General features: G+C 42.9%; 2 protein-coding genes across 6 annotated transcripts in view; one reads left to right on the plus strand and one right to left on the minus strand.

Annotated features, from left to right (window-relative positions):
* PCYT1B (phosphate cytidylyltransferase 1B, choline) overlaps positions 1-1998 on the minus strand; it is a 151443-nt gene extending 149445 nt beyond the window's left edge. The window contains exon 1 of the mRNA XM_014830259.3: positions 1635-1998. Within this exon, the coding sequence (XP_014685745.1) occupies positions 1635-1706 (72 nt within the window). The 5' untranslated portion in view covers positions 1707-1998. The remainder of the gene's footprint in view (positions 1-1634) is intronic.
* A 17804-nt stretch (positions 1999-19802) lies between these two features.
* The window catches only part of POLA1 (DNA polymerase alpha 1, catalytic subunit), a 286920-nt gene continuing 283192 nt past the window's right edge, over positions 19803-23530 (plus strand). For 4 of the 5 annotated variants that reach the window (XM_070502288.1, XM_070502286.1, XM_014830263.3 and 1 more), the window contains exon 1: positions 19807-19959. In XM_070502288.1, coding sequence (XP_070358389.1) covers positions 19917-19959 — 43 coding nt within the window. In that variant the 5' untranslated portion in view covers positions 19807-19916. Of the gene's footprint in view, positions 19960-23530 lie in introns of all 5 variants that reach the window. The other variant, XM_014830262.3, reaches the window with a different exon arrangement.

The following is a 23530-nucleotide window of genomic DNA, read 5'->3' on the forward strand; positions in this document are numbered from 1 at the left end:
GCACCATTAGCAATAGCCAGAAATGGTCATGGTCATGTGTCAGCTTGGGGTATCAATGTATGGTGCACAAAAGGGCTGGCAGCCAGAAAGTTAAACTTACACAGCTGGGGTCAACTCGTGTATGAAAAGTATATTGAGAACTGAAAAGTGTGATTAAAATGTTAATGCAATCACTTCTTTATTATTTTTACAATTAATAACGTAATTCATCTTGATTGCTCTGGAAGGTTAAATAAACCCATTCCATTTAACTGGGAGAAACTGAGGCACAAATTAACAGAATAGGCAAGCGATTAGGAGCATAAACCCTTTCTTTGAATGTGATCACTTGAAATAAGGCATGTAAAGTACTTAGCACAGGGCATGCCACCTACTAAAGACTAAAAACGTCAGCCGTTATTACGATAATAAGTGACACTACTGGGAGCTCCATGAGATTGAGGCCTTCGGCTATTTTCCATTTAACAAAAGGCATGGGAATACAGAGTGATAGTGGCACATATTTAATTCCACAGGACTGGAACGTAGGAAGACCATCTCTATTTTCCATATCTGCATCAGTCAAGAACTGATCTAGTTGTTTTGATACCACTTCAAATCTATTTTTGGAATGAGGCATGAATAAATGAATGAATGACTAAAATGCCTCCTGATTCCCCCATTAACTCAATAAAATGAGCTGATAAAACTCATGAGTCTTCAATATACAAATTTCTCCAAATCTGAGATAACACGGAGGCAAACGGGGAAGGGACCTATTGGGGGAAGTGGTCTACCAGTCGTGTAACTCAAGTGCCCGGTGGATATAGGCCCAGACTACTCTTCTGAGGAATATGGTCCTTTAACCAGCCATCCACAGCCATCCCGAGAGGCAGGAGAAGGTTCTGAAGGAGTGCTGGGACAGGATGAGCAGGGCAGGTGTCCTGGGGCCTGAGAAAGCACACTCAAGGGAGTGGTGTGAAACCAGCTTTACCGTGAAGCAGAGAGATTACATCATCACTAGGAAGCTTCTCCTGGGCCTAATCTCTTCTTCACATCATCTGGAATCCTTCTTACTATTTTGTCCCACCTCCTAAACTTTTTCCATCTAGAACTTATTTGGTTTAACCAGGCTCCACTAAAATGCACATTCCCCAGGCACCCCCCCCCCCACCAAATAAAAGACCGTATAATGCAGTCTCACTTATATGATAGGCGTATTGCAAGGAATTCAGAAACGGGTGTTCTAATCAAGATTTTGTGACTTTTCTACTAGGAGAATTTCTCATTTTATAGGATAATGAACATTTTGTTAAAACATTTCTCCAATGTTCTCAGGCTCCCATGGCATCATTCTTTGCCTTGGACTACATATATTTCCTCGTAATGATTTGACTCTTTTTTGGAAAGAGAATTTGTTCCTGTCATCTAACTCTATCCAGGGAGCTTGCATTCTCACCAAGGGGATAAAGAAATATTGGCTGCAATTTTTCTTTTTTGTCACCTTAAGAAGGAGAGAGTGATATTTCCATTTTGAGTGTGACTCTGTGAATCAGCACAGGTTCATTACCCTCGCAGATACGTAGGACTTTACTGTTTGAACCCACTTTGATATTCAAAGAGGCAGAAATCAATAAGAAAGCATGTACAGTTACCTTGCGCCAGAATTTGGGAGTGTAATTGTCCCTGGTGTCCTCTTCCATGGTGCATTCCTGGTGGCCCACCATGTCTGCTCCTGATCTGCTTTCCCTCTTTTCCTAGAGTTTTCTCTTCCCTTTGGAGTTCTTTTGAGTCACAGCGTGAAATTTTTCTTTCTCGAGACTTCCTGGAGTGCTTGACCCAAGGTTAAACTTAAAGAGAAGCTCAGAGGAGCTAGTTGTGTCCCAATGATTGAATAAGCAGAGATCCACGTTGCTGGGCACTCTTGCTTTATTTGCCAGAAGCCTCCTCTTGTCCCCTCTGGGCTGTCGTTCATTGACAATTGCTGTGCTCTGGACTGGTGCTTTGATGGCCTGTACCGCAGGGACAGGCAGGTTGTGGTGAAGGCTGCACTTGTGAAAAAGGCCATTGTTTAACCAACCCTGTCCCTCACTGGAGCTATGGCAACAAATTCCGTTGGTGAATTAACTATGTCATTGTGTGCCAGCTCAAGTGATTATGCTCTTGGAATGACAAACATTTTCTCTCTTTTTTTCAAGATAAAAAGTGGCCAAGACCTTCAAGTGTTAATATACAACTTAGCACTTTCTTTAAATAGGAGAATAAAGATAGAGAAGACAAATCTCTCAAACATACTTTGATTCTAATAAACATTTTCTCTCTTCCAAGGAGCTATTCTAAGCACCATTGATAATGAATTTGCGCATTTTAACAATGCAGTCTTCACAATTTGTGTTAAGATAATTTCCCCTCAGATAACACTGTGTGTGAAAAGAATTCTTTAAATATGCATGTGCTTAGGCCTTTCTGAGAAAAACGTTCTTTTTAAATCTGGCTGCAGCAAAGTGCTATGGGAACGTTGGCTGCAGACTGTTAACGTAAGTATCATATCTCAGTTCAGAATGGAGACTGCTGTCCCTCTAAATTCACCTTAGCCACGTAAAGATTTCCTAGGTTCCATGCTAGCAGGAAAACCCTTAGGCGCTTTCTCACATATTCCAATCTCCAGGATGGTTAAACTTGCTCTGATCAGTCAAAGATCCTTTCAGCCTTTCCATCCATCCATCCATCCATCCATCCATCCATCCATCCATCCTGCACTTTCTCTGACTGGTGCCATGCCAGTGCAGGGCAGCTCTGTCGGTGAATTTGTGGCTGGTTTCCCAGCACGATAGTGTGTAGTGTGCCAACTTGGTGAACTGGAGTCACATTACCAAGGATCCCCTTCCCTCATGGCTCTGGGGTAGAATTGGCCAAACGAGGAATTTGCGCAAAATTTGGAAGGCCAGAGTGAAGCAATCGGTCATTACTTTCCAAAGGTTGTCGTGGTGGGCATGATGACAAACAGAGGTGGAGGTGACAGCAGGTCCCAGCTTGTCCTCATTCTCCTTCACTCTATATCCAGATCTTTTTTTTTAAAAGATTTTATTTTTCCTTTTTCTCCCAAAGCCCTCTGGTACATAGTTGTGCATTTTTAGTTGTGAGTCCTTCTAGTTGTGGCATGTGGGATGCTGCCTCAGCACGGCTTGATGAGCGGTGCCATGTCCACACCCAGGATTCGAACTGGCGAAACCCTGGGCCGCCAAAGCAGAGCGTGCAAACTTAACCACTCGGCCACAGGGCCGGCCCCTCTGTCCAGATCTTCCAAACTGCTGACCCTGTCAACCAACAGCAGCCTGGGGCCCACCATCTGAGGTTTGTGCAGCCCCACAGAGGCAGGAGCAGCTTCCCATAGCTTCCCCTAGGCTTCCTCCTCCACTTTGGCAGCTGGATGTTCTGGGATCCCAACTGCCAGATGGGCGGTTTCTCCCATCCTCAAACTCTCCCTTGGACCTCCACTCCCCCAGCCCCTCCCATGACAGGCCAGGTCTATTTCCTATAATAAATCCCTTCCTCTATAGCTTATAGTGGTTTTGCTTCTCTGACCCAACTAGGACTGATACGCTTATTTTTCCAAAGAATATTAAGCCTGTTAGGAGAGAATCCTCAGGACGGAGGTAGTAGTTCAGAAGGCAATAGGGAGAAAACCCCATGGAACTTGCATCTAGAAGTGACTGAAGAATCCAAGGAAACAGATGTTATGTTTGTATCAGAACTCTCCCCACAGTTCCCTATGGCTCTCACCCTGCAATGCTTCTTTTCCAAGCATTTTTGCAAATATCTCTTCCTTCTTTATGCCTATGGTGTCCTCTCCTCTTCGTTCTTATCTCCCATGGATCATCCTTCCCAAAGAGGCTGGGGTTGGCCATGAGAGGTAAGCCAGACTCCAGGGGTGGGTTCCAGGTAGCAAACTAAAAGAAAAAAACAACCCAAGTCCTGGGCACATTATTTCTTCCAGAGTGATTCACCGGATCCATTGAAATGATGGTCCAACTCGACACAGCGCAGATCAACTTGAACAGAAGATTTCTCTGAAACTAAACCAAAGCCTGGTTCGGCTGTCAGGAAAGCATCATCTACCTCTGTTTGCACTGGTTTGCTCTTCTCAGTAATGGAAAAATCACTCTCGTGTCATCGAGGCCCAACAGGTCACAAGAGAGGCTTGTTTTGAAATTGCCTCTTATTGTCATCTCTTAGAATAACAGTGCATTTGATTATATTTCCAAGCTTCTTGTCTCACATCCAAAAGAAGAGTCACTGCCAATCCATTCCCTCAGTTAATTCCTGCTTAGAGTAGGCGATTATTTGTCATGAGCACGAGCAAGTTGAGAGGATAGGTTTTGATTAATTCTGAATGTAAAGCAAATAGAACGGAGATAGGGCTACTGACACAACTACATACTGTATTCTTGTCACAGACCTAGTCAGGTCCGTAAATTAAGCTGTTTACCCTTGGACTATGAAGGTATCTGTTATCTGAACACTTATTGGTGGCTTTCTGGGGTCTTCTCTACTTTTGAGAGTCTCAAAGACTAAAATGGTCTGGGGATCCCTATTAACAATTCCCAGTGGTCTACCACAAGGGGCGCTCCAGAGCTCTGAGAGTTGTATCAGTGAGTGGAGCCTAGTTGCCCAGGCCCAGAGAGTTGGAAATGGGTTGGCTACAGATCTTAGCTACCCTATATGGCACTTTTGTGAATAGGTGCCCCCTCTGGGCCAAAGCAGCCCCACGTGGTGAGCAGAGGGAGAGCTGGATTTCAGCACTATTCTTCCAGTCTATGGGGGACCTTTGCAGTTCCTGACCCTCAGAGAAAATGGAGTTGTTGGTGAGGCAAACTGTGTCAGCCCCGTCACAGGCAATACACACCTGAATTTGGGGGACAAGTATCCTCGTGGCCCAAGAGTTGTTCTACACCAAGAGGCGTGGATGGTCAACGCAGCCTCAGCTCTAGAGCTGGGGAAACCACCCTCCTTCTGCACAAATTCCCCGCTGGCATTCTGTCTGCCTTCCTACTATCTCTAGTGGGCAAGGGGTGCCCTGGATCATGGCCTTGGCTCCCGTGTTTAAGAGGGCCCTGCTTTGGCTCACCTCCTTTGAGGAGTCCCTGTGACTATGGGAACAGGGTGCGTGCTTGGAGACCCTTACCCCTCTTCAAGAACACTCTGGAGTTCTCTGCCCAAATGTCCTTAGCCTGCTTCCAGGGCCTACCTGGCCTCTTCCTTAGGGCCACCCTCCTAGGGGTAACCTCACTGTAGAGTTGCATATCCCTGGGCACGAGGGGTGGTCGAGCAGGGGCTTTTAGCAGGAAAATGTGAACAGAATCTGGATATCTGGGCTGGCCCCACCCTGTGGTGTGGCACAGATGAGGGGCTCTGCCTACATATATATAGTCTGTTAGTATGATTTCAAACATATTTATATCCTTGCCCTGACCCTGCAAATATCAGGAACAGGCCCAGCTAGAGGTATTTTAAATCACTGTAGAAATTAATGAATTAACTAGCATTTTCTGGTTATTTTAATTACAGTTAATTACAGGTAGTTTGTCATCAAAAGTTTGATCATCTCTGAGTACAGGAACAATATGATTTTCTAATTCTAAGTGGCTGAGGGTTAGATTCTTGACTGAGGTGAAATAATTTGCTCCACCTCTAGCAAAGTTCTTGGTATAAAGCAGTTGCTTTGAAAATGTTAAATGATTAAAGGAATCCCTGAAGCATTCTGTAACTGTCCCTCATCATTCGCTGTGTGAATGCCGGATAACTAGGCTTAGAAACTCTTTGACTGATGAGTTCACCCAAGGCTGTTTTGGGGGGTCTTAGTCCTGAGATGAAGCTAGGGAACAGATGAGGAGATGGCAGCCTCTTTGGTCCTGGAGGAAAGTGACTACCTGGGACCCCCTGCCTTTTTGTTTTTCCTGATCCCCTGGAATTAGTTAGCAACAGTTCCGAATAAGGAATGCAAATTACAGACTTTGCATTTGCAAAGTATGGACTGAAAACATAATTCACTTATATGATGTCAGAACATGTCCAAGTTCAAGTGTAGAATTTAGGTATTTTGCGTATTACTGTTTCCATTGGGTTTATTGAGCATCTACTTTGTATCAAGCCTTCAACAAGGTGAAAAAATGAAGGCAATTACAGCAGTTACCAGCCTTCATGGAATTACAAATCAGTATGTGAGGTGCTGTTAAATTGAATATTTCCCTGACTAAAATAATCTATTTTACCACCCCCAACTCATCATTCTCTATTCCTCCTTACCCTGCTTTGTCTTACTTCATAATACCTATCGCCAAGGGACGTACTATGTTTATTGGTTTATTATCTCTCTCTCCAAGCAGAGCAAAAGGGCAGGGACTTTGGTTTACTACTGATATCCCCAGTGCTTAGAAGAGTACCTGGCCTATATTAAACGCTCAATAGACATTTTGTTGATGAACAAATTAATTTGGCATCAAAACTGCAGTATTTTCTTCTTGTTCAATTTGGCTTTGAGTAGATAGGAGACTGGTACCAAAAAAAGCAATCTGATTTGACAGTTGGAGGTACTCCTGAAAGGACTGGAGGCAGATAAATAATGCCAAGGATGGAGTCTGGATCTGGAGAACAGCTGGTGTTAAAGAAAAATAGATGCATCGAGAAATTGTAGGAAGCAAGGAGCTTTAGAATTTATTAGCTTTCTTTTCGGGCACACAGTAGTTTTAATTTGCAATTACTTGCTGAAACAACCATGCTTTAAGAAAAGAAATATGTTTGTTGATCCATTGGGCCATTAATGAAACTTGTCTAAGATGTTAGAGTAACAAACCGAGTAACTCACAAATTGTTTTCATTCCCTCACCTCATAGCAATTCTTTTAATGGATTGCTGGGGTTTTGCAGACATTTTTCTCCCTAACAGAAAAACTGACTTTCTGCCTGGTGTAGAACTGACGTAAAGAAAAACTGAGCATGATGTATTTTGCAATTGCCTCGACATCTTTCCCATGGCTTTTTGCTGTTTGCCAGCAGCCCTTTCATGATGCAAAATTTCTGTGCTTGACCAGAGAACATGGCTTACTGTGTCTTTCTCCTTTTCCTCTTCCTCGCCTCCATCCTTTCACCTATCAAGGCAAAAGGGAGTCTTTATCTTCAACTAGGAATCTTGAAGAAGTTATTTTGTGGGCGAGGCCACAAGTTAAAGGATTTCTAAGGACTCTACCTCCAAATGTTCCCGACTGTGAACAATGCAACTGCACCAATTGGTGAGACACACATAGATGTCCTGTGAAAATCTACAGAGAAAGAGAACAACGTATAACGTTTCCAAAATTTTGAGTCAAGAAAATGAACTCTAATGTCTTGAAATAAATCTAAGTAGTTAAGAGACTTTGCCAGGGTCTTGGAATCGAAACTAAGATGCTAATTTAGAAATGGCTTTGCTTCTCTCCACATCGGGCTCCAAAGGAAGCCAAAATGTTGAGAGGCTCAGTAGCAGCGTTCCAAAGTCCTCTCTGCACAAATGACAATTGAGCAGAAACGCCAAAGAAAGACAATGCTGTTCCCACTGTCCTGTCCTGTCACCTGCCCTAGTTGAATGAAGGGAAGACGGTCATCTGTTCTGGGTTGGCATTAAAATCTCAGATGGCAACAAACAATTGCAAATCGAAATTTAAAAAACAATGCTAATTTAAAACAGCATAAAAAACATGAAATACTTAAGCGTAAATGTAACAAAACATGGAAGTTATATGCATTGAAAACTATAAAAGATTGCTGAGAAAAATTAAAGAAAATCTACAAAACGAGAGAAATGTACCATGTTCATAGATTGAAACTCAAAATTTTTAAAATATTTATTTCCTCCAAATTAATCTATAGATTCAAAACAATCTCAGTCAAAATCCCAGCAAGCTTTTTGGTAGAAATTGACTACCTGATTCTAAAAATTATATGGAAATGCAAAAGACCTAGATTAGCCAAAATAATTCTGAAAAAGAAGAATAGTGTTAGAGAACTCAGATTCCCTGATTTTAAGGCTTACTATAAAGCTACAGTAGTCAAGACAGTGTGGTACTGACATTAGTACAGACATATAGACAAATGGAACAAAATAAAAAACCCAGAAGTAGGCCCACATATAGGTGATAGATTGATTTTTGATAAAAGTGTCAAGATAATTCAATGGTAAAAAAATTACCTTTTAAAAAAATCCATGCTGGGGCTGGCCCAGTGGTGTAGTGGGTAAGTTGGTGTGCTCCGCTTTGGCAGCCTGGGGTTCGCGGGTTCGGATCCTGGGTACAGACCTACGCACTGCTCATCAAGCCATGCAGTATGAGTCCACTTGTGTGAGGTACCTAGAGTAGTCAAATTAATAGAGACACAGAGTAGGATGGTGGTTGCCAGGGGCTGAAGGGAGGGGGAAATGGGGAGTTATTGTTTAATGGGTATAGAGTTTCAGATGATGAAAAATTTTGAAGATTGGTTGCACAACAATGTGAATGTACTTAACACTACAGAACTGTTCACTTAAAAATGGCTAAGATAGGGCCGGCCTGGTGCGAGTGGTTAAGTTTGCGCACTCTGCTTCGGAGGCCCAGGGTTTCACCAGTTCGAATCCTGGGCGCAGACATGGCACAGCTCATCAAGCCATGCTGAGGCAGCATCCCACATGCCACAACTAGAAGGACTCACAACTAAAAAATAAACAACTATGTACTGGGGGGCTTTGAGAGAAAAAGGAAAAAAATAAAACCTTTAAAAAAATGGCTAAGATAGTAAATTTTACACTTTGTGTCTTTTACCACAATTTAAAATTAAAATTAAAAGTGATGCTAGAACAATTGGATATCTATAAGCAAAAATATGAACCTTGAGGGGCTGGCCCCGTGGCCGAGTGGTTAAGTTCGCGCGCTCCGAAGCAGGCAGCCCAGTGTTTCGTTGGTTCGAATCCTGGGCACGGACATGGCACTGCTCATCAGACCACGCTGAGGCAGCGTCCCACATGCCACAACTAGAAGGACCCACAACGAAGAATACGCAACTATGTACCGGGTGGCTTTGGGGAGAAAAAGGAAAAAATAAAATCCTTAAAAAAAAAAAAAATATGAACCTTGATTCTTATCTCACACCATATACAAAAATTAGCATGATGGGGCTGGCCCCGTGGCCTAGTAGTTAAGTTCGTGTGCTCTGCTGCAGGCGGCCCAGTGTTTCGTTGGTTCGAATCCTGGGCACGGACACGGCACTGCTCACCAAACCACGCTGAGGCGGCGTCCCACATGCCACAACTGGAAGGACCCACAACAAAGAATATACAACTATGTATAGTTGTACTGGGGGGCTTTGGGGAGAAAAAGGAAACAATTAAATCTTAAAAAAAAATTAACATGAAATCATCATAGACCTAAATGTAAAAGCCATAAAATCTCTAGAATAAAACAGGAGAAAATCTCTGTGACCTTGGGTTGGGCAGAGCTTTCTTAGATAGGACAGAAAAAGCATGAACCATAAAGGAAAAAAGTGGATAAATTGAATTACATCAAAAATAAAAAATTTTGGTCTTTGAAAGAAAGGTAGGGGATGGCCCCGTGGCTGAGTGGTTAAGTTCGCACGCTCTGCTTCGGCGGCCCAGGGTATCGCTGGTTTGGATTCTGGGCGGGGACATGGCACCGCTCTTCAGGCCACGCTGAGGCGGCGTCCCACATACCACAACTAGAGGGACCCACAACTAGAATATGCAACTATGTACTGGGGGGGATTTGGGGAGAAAAAGCAGGAAAAAAAAAAGATGTGAAAAATAATAATAAAAAAGGTTAAGAAAATGAAAAGGTAAGCCACAGAGTGGGAGAAAATATTTGCAAAGCACATATTTTATAAAATACTTTTATTTAGGATATAAAAAAAATCTTATAATTTAATAGTTGGACAAATAACTCAATTTTTAAAAAATGGGCAAAAGATTTGAACAAATACTTCATCAAAGAATATATACAAGAGATGGCCAAGCGACTTCTGGTTTCAGCTCCTACATGTAAAGTGCTTGGAAGTTGTTGCTACCATCCTTACATCAAGAAAAATACAGATAAACTGCAAATCGATGATCCATCAGAGAATTGAGATAACAGGGCAAATCACCATCCCAAAATCTGAAGAGATAGGCACATACAGAGAATCACAGCTGAGATCTGCTAACCTGGAACAGAAGCTACCGGAACCATAATCTAGTGGGAACACTTAAATGGTAATTTTGATGAATTGCTAGAGGCTAAGTATGGACTAGCATGAAATTAAGAAATTCTTGGGGCCTGCAATCATAGGGAGCAGCCTACATTTTTGTGGGCTTTTTCTTCAGGGACCCCACCAAATTCTCACCTGAGAAAGATCCCCTGGAGGCCCTGGCAGGAGAAGAGGAAGAGTAACCATCAGGAAACACTTCCAGAATCTTCTCTATCACAAAGGCCTACTCTCCAGGGGGAATGACTTTGTAAGAGGGCAAGACTTTGTCAATGGGCAATACTTTAATATTATCCCATCTTGGAGAAGGGAATTTCAGCCCTCTCCAGGCTTCCTGTCTCATCTAAGGAAAAATAAAAACAACCATAGTCAACAGGGACAAGATTTTGAGGGAATAGATTGGAACTGCTGCAGTCAGGGAAAGGAGTAGGGGAACAATATCAAAATCAGTAGGAAAGAAAGAGAAAACAGGGCAGAGGAAATATTTGAAGTAATAATGGCCAAGAGCTTTCCAAATAATGTATCATTAATATGACAGGCACAAAACTACAGACCCAGGAAGCTCAGACAACACCAAGCAGGATAAATATCAAAACAAACAAAAGAAACCTCATCTAAGAATATCATATTCGAACTGCAAAAAACAAAGGACAAGGTGAAGATCTTGAAGGAAGCCAGACGGGGTGGGGAGGATGTAAATTTACTTCAGAAGAATAACGATAAGAATTACAGTGCGCTTCTCATCAGAAACCATATAATAAGTGTTCTGAGACCCAATTTCTAATGTGTGGGTGGAGGCATTTCCCCACACCAACAAGTAATTCTCGGATACCCGCTATAGGTTGAAGGGTCCCATGACCCCATCCTCAGGTTTGATTAATTTGCTAGAGTGGTTCACAGAACTCAGAGAAACATTTTACTTACTAGATTAACAGTTTACTATGAAAGGATAAAACTCAGGAACAGCCAGATGGGGGAGACGCACAGGGCAGGGTATGCGGAAAGGGCGCAGAGCTTCCATGCCCTCTCCAGGTATGCCACTCTCCCCAAATCCCCACAGGTTCACCACCCTGGAAGCTCTCCACATGCCATCCTTTTGAGCTTTTATAGAGGCTTCACTACATAGGTGTGATTGATTAACTCATTGGCCATTGAACTTAATCTCCAGTCCCTCTCCCCTCCCCAGACGTCAGGGGTGAGACTGGAAGTTCCAACTCTCTAATGACAGGATTGGCTCCACTGGCAACCAGCCCCCATCCTTAGGTGCTGGTCCAAAAGTCACCTAATTAACATAACAAAAGACATCATTATAGCTCTCATCATTTAGGAAATGCCAAGAGTTTTAGGAGCTCTGTGCCAGAAACAGCAGTGAAGACTAAATATGTATTTCTTATTATAAATCACAATATCACACCATACGAGCAAGTGGAGAGTGCAGTGAAATCATTAAAGTGTTGGAGAAAAACCACCTGCTGACTTAGAATTCTATATCCAGCAAAATTATCCTTCAAAAGTGAAGAGAGGGGCCGGCCCCATGGCCTAGTGGTTAATGATGCAGGCTCGGCGAGCCCAGGAGTTGAAAGAAAGATTTCTTGGACTCTCAAGGTCTGGTAGTAGTGATCCTTTATTCAGAGAATAGCATGGGGACAGGACCCATGGGCAGTGAAGAGCTGCCAGGATGGGGACAGGATCCATGGGCAGTGAAGATCTGCAATGGGTTGAGGGTAGGGCTAAATTTATGAGGCATAGGTATGTGAGTTATTGCTTTACAAGACAAAGGAAAGATCATATAAAAAATTCATTAAAATGGTATCAGTGCAGGTGGGGTCTGATTATTGGGTGGTCCTATAACTTTGGATATGAATCAGGTCTAATCAGGTCAGGATATCCTATGCTTCATGGAGGATGATATAGATTGGTATGTAGGGCAGGACGACTTGGGCTTCTCCCCCTGGGGCAGCCTTGATCCTTATCAGTTACGTTTGGCACACTCCACTTTAGTGGCCTGGGTTTGGTTCCTGGGCGTGGACCTATACCACTCATCAGTGGCCATGCTGTGGTGGCAACCCACACACAAAATAGAGGACGATTGGCATGGATGTTAGCTCAGGGTGAATCTTCCTTAGCAAAAAAGAAAAAAAGAATCAAAAGTGAAGGGGGAAGATGTGGTTGAGAATAACTTGTAAAATCTAAGAAATAGAATGAATTCTTTTTACTTGCTTAAAATAATAGCAACAAGATATTTGGAAATCCTAAAACAATTCTTAGCAATGATCGGAAATATTCTTGACTTCATTTATTCTGATTTTGATGATGTATAAAGCCCAGAGAACACAGAATGTTGCATAAAAAATATATAGACTGACTCTCATTTTAATTCCCATTATTGTGGATATGTAATAATTCTGTTTATCTTTTTCAAGCTTATTTGTTCATAATTTGTCTCTGGGTTTTTGTTTTTTGTTTTTTGGGTTTTTTTTGGTGAGGAAGAATGGCCCTGAGCTAACATCTGTTGCTAATCTTCCTCTTTTTGCTTGAGGAAGATTGTCACTGAGCTAACATCTGTGCCAATTTTCCTCTATTTTGTATGTGGGACGCCACCACAGCATGGCTTGATGAGTGGTGTGTAGGTCCATGCTTGGGATCTGAACCTGTGAACCCCAGGCTACTGAAGTAGAGTGTGCAAACTTAAGCACTATGCCACTGGGCCAACCCCTCATAATTTGTTATTTTGATTTTTGTAACCTTTTGTGGAATTTTGAAATATTGATACAACAAAAATGTTATGCCAACTTTGGAACTTTTTCATTATCTCTAACACTATTTAGATCTTGTCCATCTATTTAATATCAAAAGAGCAAGGCCTGCTTTAATGATTGCTAATTTTTTTCAATGTTTTAGATAATTACCATTTTTGAGAGATTGTTCTGCTGTAGGAGATGAAATGCTGTTTACGATACATTCACATTTTTCTTTTACTTATTTTTATTTATTTCTTTATTTTTGGCACCTGAGCTAACATCTGTTGTCAATCTTCCCTTTCTATTTTCTTCTTCTCTCCAAAGCCCCCGAGCACACAGTTGTATATTCTAGTTGGAGGTCCTTCTGGTTCTGCTATGTGGGACGCCGCCTCAGCATGGCTTGATGAGCGGTGCCATGTATGTGCCCAGGATCCGAACTGGTGAGCCCCAGGCTGCTGAAGCAAAGCATGCAAACTTAACTACTTGGCCACGGGGGTGGCCTCACACTTTTTCTTTTAAAATGCAGCTTTGAAATAACTTCTCATGATATGGTCTTTTAAAAGTAAAGATGCTGAAGTACAAAAAGAATGTGAAGGAGAAATAAAGACTTTCTTAGCTAAACAAAGACTGAGAGAAGTCATTGTCCGCAGATTAGCCCTGCAAGAAATGTTAAAAGAAGTTCTTCAGGCAGAAGGAAAATGACACAGGTCAGAAACTGGAATCTACATAAAGTAAAGAAGAGCATCAGAGAAGGAATAAATGAAGGTGAAATAAAATTTTCATTTTTATTTTTCTTAATTGATCTAAAAGATGACTTTGAAGCAAAGTGGTAACAATATATTGGGTGATTCTAGTGTATAGATAAGTGAAATGAATGACAGCAATGTCACAAGGGATGGGAGGGAGGAATTGGAAATCCTCATTTATAAGGTTAACTGCACTACGTGTGAAGCAGTACAATGTTATTTGGAGGTGGACTTAGATTATTTTTAAATGTATATTGTAAACTGTAAACTACTAAGAAGGTTTTTAAAAAGTCTAAATGATATGTCAAGAGAGGACATAAAATGTAATCATATATGTAAAATGCTCCGTTAAAACCAGAGAAGCAGACATGCTGTGTCAGCCAGGGATATTAGTTGCAAGCAACAGAAACAGACTTTGGCTGATTTAAGAAAAAACAGGAGGAGGAGAAGGAGAAAGGGCGGGGGAAGAGGAGGGAGAAGAGAAGGAGGAGAAGGAGAAGATTCTGAGAGGATATCAGGTAGCTCACAGAATCACTACGGAAGCCAGGAGAAGCCAGCTGAAGTGAGTGGGTCGGCACAGAGGGGGACTCTGAAGCTGAAATCATGGGTAAAAATCACATCTCTGGGGCCAGGCTGGTGGTGTAGTGGTTAAGTTCGCACACTCCACTTCCGTGGCCTGGGGTTTGCAGGTTCGGATCCCCAGTGTGGACCTACATACCGTTCATCAAACCATGCTGTGGCAGCATCCCACATACAAAATAGAGGAAGATTGGCATAAATATTAGCTCAGGGCAAATCTTCCTCAGCAAAAATAAATAAATAAATATAAAAAAATCAAAGTGCTGACAAATTTGGTAAAAGGCATCGTGGCCATTTCTGCCACTGTAGGTGGCCAGGACACTGGCCTTTGCAGTGGCTCTGAAGCCATTGCTGCCCAGCAGGAAGTGGGAAACTGCTATGACTGACACAAAGAATGTCCCCATTTTTTGTGACACTAGTTCCAAATTCAAAGTCCCTCGTGGAAATGACAAAGCCTAAGATGTGTTCGTGTGGTAGCTGGCAGAATTGCTGGGACAAAGCACTTTCAGCTTCTAAAGTGGTATATGGGTCTGCCTCCCCCCAAACTCAGAATGTGAGAAATTCCCTGAACAGGTCAGATATTGGGCAGCCAAAATAATGTCAAATGTCCACTACGAATTATCTAAGGGGTTGTTTGTCCTCAACAGCAGGAAAACCTAATGCATGTATGTCTGTATGTACCTGGATCTATTTAGGGACCATATCCAAGTAGTGAGTAGTTTGCTTTTCTCCCCAGTGTCTCTCTCCCTTGGGCAATGTTAGATCCATTTAGTTTTATCTCTCGGATCCCTGATTTTCTGAGTGTCATCCATTCTTGCTTTAGGAGTGATGTAGAATTCATAATTAAGCCAAAATATCTCTCCCATTGTGTGTTGATTCAATTAGTCTAAACTCCAGAATCATTGCTGTCAAGCAAAGGACTCAACAAACACCAGGAGCCTCCCACAGCACAGGTGCACCTCACAGGCGCAGAGTCAGCAGATGCCATCCCAGAGAGGTGTGCTTTGTCCAGGAGCAACGGGACACATCATGGGTTGTGCTCCAGGAGAGGGGCCCTGCCCCACCACTGCTATACCTTTCTATAGGCAAGTACGTCAAGAGAGGGGCTTTGCAACTTAGGAGCATGAGGCAATGATTTGAGCTTGGGCACCAGCAGCTGCCCCGAGTCACTGCACATCTACTTCTATCTCCTGGAATCCTTGTGGGACGTTGAGAGCATACGCAGCCCCTCTCATTGCTTGCTTATTTTCAGCTAGTAGACAATCCTCTCTCCACAGCTGCACATAAACAACATTACCTAGTCGGGCTCAGAATTTTTGCATGGCCACAAGCTGATTTTGTCAATATACCCGAAGATAACCAGGCATATGCTAAGAAACTCACACTGATATTGGAACCAGAGTCCTAATTTATTGATTGCAATGAGAAATATACCTGGCAGGAATGCCAGGGTAGAATTCGGTTGGCTGGTTGTCTCCCCTTTTAGGGAAAGAAAAAAGTCTAGTTTATAAAAGAAAAGTTGCTTGGGGAGTAGACAAATAGCTTGGGCTGGTATGGTGTCTCCATGGATGTTAGGGACCAAGGCTCTTATTGTTCTGTTCCACCATCTCCGTGTGTGGCTTTCATCGTCACAGTTATCTCATGATCTAAGATGGCTGCTGGAGCTTCAGCCATCACATCTGTGTTGCAGGAAGAAAGAGAGAAAATTTTACAAAAAAGAGTCCCCTTTCAGATGTATCAGAGTTCACTAAGCAGCCTTCCTCTAAGTCTCCCACAACACTACCGCTTACATCTTGTGGGCCAGAAATCAGTCATCTGGCTAAATCGTGTTGCAAAGAAGGCTGAGAAATATAGCCTTTCTTCCATCTGTCAATGCGCCCGCTAAAACTCCACATTCCGTTACTAAGAAGAAAGGGGACAATGGATGTAGCAGTAAGCAACTAGCAATTTCTTGACATACCTACCTCGGATGGTTATTAGGAAGATCAGTATAATAGGTAAAGCACTGACATCTTCCAAAAAATTGACCATAATCAAGTGTATTGACTGACAAAAGTTTCTACCAGTTGATACACTTAATTTTGTTTATGTTTGACTATCATATTCCTTCAGTTACATTGATACCAACACCCTCATGTAATAACTAAAAATACAACATGAATAATAGCTATTTGTTGAATGCCTTTTAGGTGTTGGTTTCTTTATGGCGCTGTACATGTATTATTTCAATTAAATTTCACAATTGCTCTTTAGGTAAGTATAAGCACCTCAGTTTTATAGAGGAAGAAACTGAGGTTTCAGTAACCAGTCGAAGGTCATATAAAAGTAGTAGTCTAAGAATCAAACCCTAAATTTGACTCTACCTGATGTTGTAATGCCTCCCAATGTAATATTCAAGAGAACAAAATGTAAGCAAAAGGAATCTATAATGCTATCACCCAGAGAAAATATACTCCATTTTACATATTGCTTGTATGTACATAGTGATTTGATACATAGTCGCAACCAAGTGTGCATATATCACTTTGACCTCTGCTGTTTTCACTTGATGAAATATCATAATCACTTTCCATGTTTTGAGTTTTCTCAATTATTTTATCTTTTTGATGTCACATCATTAAACCTCTTCTCTGATGTAGACATTTAAGTCCCAACTTTTTGCTAATGGAAAGTGGCAGCCATTAACGTCTTTGCATTTTTTTCATTTCTTTTATTTCCTATTAACTTCTGCCTGTGGAAATAATGGCTTGAAAGATAAAGGCATGCTTATGGTACTTGTCACATATTGCAATATTAATTTCCAAAAGGTTGTACTAATTTACACTGCCACTGGCAAAAAAACGAGTCGTTCCTCAACACTACAAGCTTACCAGCAATGGATAGAGTCTATATATAGAGAGAGGGATAAAAAGACAGAAAATGGTGGAAAATAGTATCTCAAGTTAGCCTCAATTTACTTTTCTTTGTTTATAGTAATGATAAGTAAAAAAAATCTTCGGTTTTCAAGACCAGAGCAAAACTGGTCCTGTGTTGGACTGGAGAGAGCAAGTTTAAGACAAATTGTGACTTTTTTGCATGAGTAGATAACAGAGGTAATTCTACAGTGAAGTTAGCGAAACTTAAGCTTCAGAGCCTCTCGCTTGCATATGGGCCACTTCCAAGGCCCTGGGAGATGCTCTAGCAATGGTCTTATGTTTTTGTGAAAATTTGCAAAAGTAAGATATTTTAAACTACACTCTGTTCTGACTACTTTCCACTTGGTGGTTTAAGTCTGATTTCTAATTTGTAGCATTTGCCAATTTCCATGGTGTAAAATGGTGTAAATACTTCATCCATGGCTGATCTCAAGCTACCAATAGTTTAACAAGCAGATTATAAAATTCCTAAATATGTGACAATCTGCTCTTGAGAACCACCATCCCTCCCTCTGATACACTTCCATTCCTGCCTGGTAGTGCTGATAGCGTGGGCATGGTCATCTTGGGATTCTACTATGGGAAAGTTTAGTAGGTATTGCATTGAGTTTAGACTTAGTGGCATCCATTTATGTCAGCTGAAGGTGCTTTCATATATACTTAAGTTATTTATGGACCTCTTGGTGTAGAAATAGCTTCCATAAATATTTCTACCCCACTGTGCTGACTTACTTGGAATTGTGACCTGAATGTGCAAGGCCAGAAGTCGTATCATGATATCAAAGTGTCCTACAGGTCCTGGCTTCCGAAGTATGTGGGTAGTGAAACAGAAACAAAATTTGTGCTTACAGGTCTAAGCTGGCATGTGGAAAATGATCAGACACATGAAACTTTAAGGGAAGGATTTGGTTCTTATTGATGCCTAACCAAAATGGTTCTCTCCTATTAGGAATAAACTTGATAATATGACTATAAAAGTTCCAACAATTTCTTTAAAGGGAAGTATAGACATAAATCTCTACTAGTACTTTAAACAGCAGATGTATCTAAGTGTGAATTACTATGTGTTGTGTATCACAACATATGCATTGTATCTTAACATGACATTAAATAATGAGTTATGAAGCTGAAAGAAAGTTTTCTAAACAGAAATTAGGAAACAAACATTGGGGCTGGCCCCCGGGCTGAGTGGTTAAGTTCATGTGCTCTGCTTCGGCGGCCCAGGGTTTTGCTGGTTCGGATCCTGGGCGTGGACATGGTACCACTTGTCAGGCCACGCTCAGGCGGTGTCCCACGTGCCACAACTAGAAGGACCCACAACTAAAATATATAACTATGTACTGGGGGGATTTGGGGAGAAAAAGCACAAAGAAAAAAAAAGAAGATTGGCAACAGTTGTTAGCTCAGGTGCCAATCTTAAAAAAAAAAAAAGACACAAGTATTGATGAACCATGCGAGAGGATAGACTGAATTATCTTTATATCCTTGTTCGAGAAAATAATATTGCAAAATTGTTGTCACATGAGGAAGGGATCAAGTATGTGGGCAAAAACATAGGAAAAAGTATTACAAATGTGTGGCAGGTATTACTTAATAAAAATGTTACACCTATTTGCAAAAAGATAAAATGAGACACATACATTGCACACATTGTACTGTACACAAGACTCTAATGCCCTTTTTGTTTTTCACAACATTGACATTTTGCAGGAATCCAGGCCAGATGTTTTATAGATTGTTCTACGTTTTGAATACTGACTGTTTCTTCATGGTTAGATTCAGGTTAAACCTTTTTTGCAAGAAGACTATATAAGTGATGTTGTTCCTTTCCCCAAGTGCATCACAACAGGAGGCATATGGTTGCCCCTTATTGGTGATGCTACTTTTGGTCACTTGAATTTTATTTATTTTTTTATCTTTCCTTCTCCCCAAAGCACCCCAGTACATAGTTGTGTATTTTAGTTGCGGGTCCTACTAGTTGTGGCATGTGGGACGCCGCCTCAGTACGGCTTGATGAACAGCTAGGTCCGCGCCTAGGATCCGAACTGGCAAAACCCTGGGCTGCCAAAGCAGAGCCCGCGAACTTAACCCCTGCCACGGGGCCGGCCCCACCTACTTCTGGTCATTTCCTTAAGACGGGGCATGTACTTTTAAATGGTGGCATATATACATATATATATACATACATATAAATAAGTCACACAGCGACTGTGTTCACACTCTAAGAAGCAAGTATCAGGCAAGCGCGCAGCAGGAGGCAGTCGCTTTCCCAGGCTCCGGGGAAACCGGTCCAACCACGCCCATCCTACTGCCCGCCCGCGTCTCTTTTCCCGGAAAATCATCTCTGAGAACCAGAGAGCCCCTACTCCAAAGCTCCCAAATCTTTTCCCATCGGCATGCATGCGCCTGCGCAGCGAGTCTCCAGGCAGCACTTTTCCAGCGCCCGACCGCTTTTTTTTTCTGCTCTCTTAGGCCTCCCCTCCACTGGAGCTTTTCCCTAAGGGGTCATCACAGGGCGCCAAACGCGCGCCCGCGGGAAGGCTGGGGGCGGGGCGAGGCGCGGCGCGGCACGTCAGTGGCCTTCCGGGCGGAAGTCCGCAGCCTCCGGAGCCGCTGATTGGCTTTCAGCCTGGCGCCTGTCTCGGCCCCCGCGCCAGTTTCGGGCTGGTTGGCGCGGAATTGGGAGACTCCGGGACCATGGCGCCCGTACACGGCGAGGACTGCGAGCTGGCGGCGAGCGGTGAGGGACGACCCCGCGCGCGGGGTCCCGGGTTGGGAATGCGGGAACCGTGGACAGACTGCGAGTGGTGGGGACTCTGAGGGGGTCTCTGTTTATTTTTTCTTCGGTAGCCGCGCGCTCGGGTCGCCCCGCGGGGCTGTTTGGGCGCGGACCTCTGTCGTCGCAGGCTGGGATCCATCTGCGTTGGACTGGGCTTCCTGGCGGGGCCATTTGCACCGGGCAAACCCGAGCAACCCCCCGGCGGGGCTTTTTGTTTGGGAGGCTGCCTCACCTCTGTCATTGCAGGGCTCCGCACTAGCGTGCTTTTCTTTTTATTTCTTTTGGTTTGTCGCGTCCCACGTGCTGGGCACACCTTTATCGAGACTGGCCCGGTGGGACACAGTCTTGGCCCCGCCAAGTATCCACTTGAGGGCTAGGACAGAACGGATGTGCGCCCTCCGCTTGATAGAAACTCCTGGGAAAATTGTAACTAAGCAGGAAAGAAAGCTCTAAGTGCTGTCGCCAGAAGATAGAAATGCGTTTTGTCTTTTTAGGTAATGGGTTTCTACTTTATGCATTAACAGTTTTTCTTTCAAATTCTATGGAAAGTTCGTCAAGTGCTGCAGTAAAAAAAATGTTCACAATCTAGTCATCTCTGGTGGAGTCTCTGGAAAAAATGCATCAGTTCAGCAGCATTTCCAATGCCCTGTATATCATTCATTCTGGTTTCAGTGGTAATCTTTTATTTCCAAAAAAACCCCAAAATGTAAATGGCTTTGTCTGATTTCTGATTTTTGAACAGTGTTCAACTAAAGTGTGACTTCAGTGAACTTCTAACTTAAAATCAGATGCTTCACTTCCTTAGCTCGAGCATCACATCTCCTGTCACTCAAATACATCACCATTGATGAGCACTTGCTTGCTTCCTCATCAGCTTCCTTTGCATTCACCTAGTTGTGAATCACAGATTTCAATTTGTTCTTCTAGCCTTTCATTTTTTAAGACAATTTATTCTGAGAGTCAACTAGCCTGGATTACAAGTGGAATGTAGGATGTGAGTACGTGAACAGTCTTTGCAGCCCTCCATCAGTGATTTGCCACCAAGCCCTTTCTTCACCCTAAAAACTGTATGTCATCTGTGAACATCAAGAAATCACTCTTTGCAGGATACTGTGCAATCTTGAGACTCCTCTTAAGTCATGGTGTTGATTAAGTAGTTGCTGGGGAATTATGACTGGAATTTTTCCTTTAGAGCAGAATGAAAGTGTTACCTGAAAGGCTGTTGCAGGCTAGTGTCTGTCTGCTTTTGGGGACAATGGGGGTACTCCACATGGTAATTTTGAACCAAATATTTAAGCTTTTGTAACTGGATTTTTTTATGCTCATTCTTTTTTTGCTAACTTACCTACATGCAGTATTAGAGACATATTCCAAAAAGGGAAATCGAGGCTTTTTTCCCCCCCTTAAGTATTAGAAGGTGGGGTTCCTTGAGAATGGCAGTGAAAAGTTGAAAGGGCTGTAACTAGCTGTTTATTATATACGAAAAGGGATCAGGGAGAGTTTAATGATTTAAAAAAAGGCAGGTATAGTGGTTCATTTATTTGTTCATTCAGCAAATATTTATTATGTACCTCCCCGGCATAGGCATCCTGCCAGACTCTCATGTTCCAGTGGTAGGTAAGCTGGACATAGTTGTTGTCCTCATGGAGTTGAGTGGTAAACATCTAATCATATATAGTGCTATATTGAGGCTTCCCTGAGAAAACTGCTTTGCTTTCTGGAAACTAGACACATGGTGCTGCTAGATGTGTGCATGTGTATGTGACTACTCGGCGTCTATACACATTACACACAAACATTAAATGAGCTTCTCCTATACTGCTGAGTACTAAGTAAACCAAGCATCTTCATTTAATCCTTAACGACTTTATGAAGCCAACATGATTATCCCCATTTCATGGATTTGGACCCTGAGGCTCTGCATTCCTCAGAGTCATTAAGTGTAAGCTACAGGAACCAACTCTAGCTGATTTAAACAAAAGGAATTTCTAAAGATTTTACTTTTCCTTTTTCTCCCCAAAGCCCCCTGGTACATAGTTGGGTATTTTTAGTTGTGGGTCCTTCTAGATGTGGCATGTGGGATGCTGCTTCAGCATTGCTTGATGAGTAGTGCCGTGTTCATGCCCAGGATCCGAACTGGTGAAACCCTGGGCCGCTGAAGGGGAGTGCGCGAACTTAACCACTCGGCCACGGGGCGGGCCCCTAAACAAAAGGAATTTATTAGAAGGATGTTGTGTTGTTCACAGAAACCCCAGGAGGGCTGAAGAGCCAGTCTGGGGCCTGCTCAGCCAGGAGCAGTGATTGAAATTGTGCTACAAAACTGGTCCAGTGGGGGCTGGCCCCGTGGCCGAGTGGTTAAGTTGGCGCACTCCCCTTCAGCGGCCCAGGGTTTCACCAGTTTGGATCCTGGGCGCGGACACAGCACCGCTCATCAAGCAATGCTGAGGCAGCGTCCCACATGCCACATCTAGAAGGACCCACAACTAAAAATACACAACTAGGTACCGGGGGGCTTTGGGGTGAAAAAGGAAAAATAAAATCTTAAAAAAAAAAAAAAACTGGTCCAGTGAGGAGGTCCTTGCCAATTACGGCCAAGTACTTGATGTTATAGCTTGTTCCTTGGGACATTTTTGGTGCTGCTGCCCCAGGTACTCAATCCTCCTGCAGTTGTTGCTATTTCTAGAAGCTTCCTTTAGCCCACCCCCTTTCCTTGTGACACTAGCTTCTGATTTAAGGTCTGAGCAAGTGTTTTTAACTGGTAGAGCCAATTTATATGCCCATGCCCATGCCCTAGCTGCTAGGGTGTCTGGGAAAGAGCATCTGCCTTTCAGCTTTTGTAGTGGGACATGTGCTCTGCATCCCATCAAGACTTATAAGAGGGAAATTTCACAAGCAGCTTCAGATGCTGGGCAGCTTAGAAAACAAGAAGACAGCTGGCCTCTGTAGCTCAGAGAGGTTAACCAGTGGTGTCATGTCACCCAGTAAGTGGCAGAGCCGGGTTGTGCTGCTTCTCCCTAATCTCCTGTTCTCCCACTCACTCTACACTCTCATGTCAAACTTACCTTCCACACTAACTTTCTCTCGGTTTCTGAATGCACCTTGCATTTTCATCTCTTTGTAATTTGGCTCATGCCTTTTCCTCTGCTTGTGCCACTTTTTTATTTTTTGTGAGTGTGAGGAAGATTCACCCTGAGTTAACATCTGTTGCCAATCCTCCTCTCTTTTTTTCCTTGAGGAAGATTAGCTCTGAGCCAGTCTTCCTCTACTTTGTATGTGGGACGCCTCCACAGCATGGCTATAGTGGAGTAGGTCCACACCTGGGATCTGCGAACCTGGGCTGCTGAAGTGGAGCACCCAGAACTTTAACTAGTTGGCCATGGGGCCAGCCACTTTCTATCCTGTACCCTGATGTAAAAATTCTATTCTTTCTGGCTCTGTGTTGGAAACCTCCCCTGTGAAGCCTTCCCTGATTTCCCAGGCAAAATTAACAGCTCTCTTTTCTGTTTCCTCAGTAGTGTGTTTTTACCTCTTA

Source organism: Equus asinus, chromosome X (assembly GCF_041296235.1).
Source record: "Equus asinus isolate D_3611 breed Donkey chromosome X, EquAss-T2T_v2, whole genome shotgun sequence".
Lineage (NCBI taxonomy): Eukaryota > Metazoa > Chordata > Mammalia > Perissodactyla > Equidae > Equus > Equus asinus.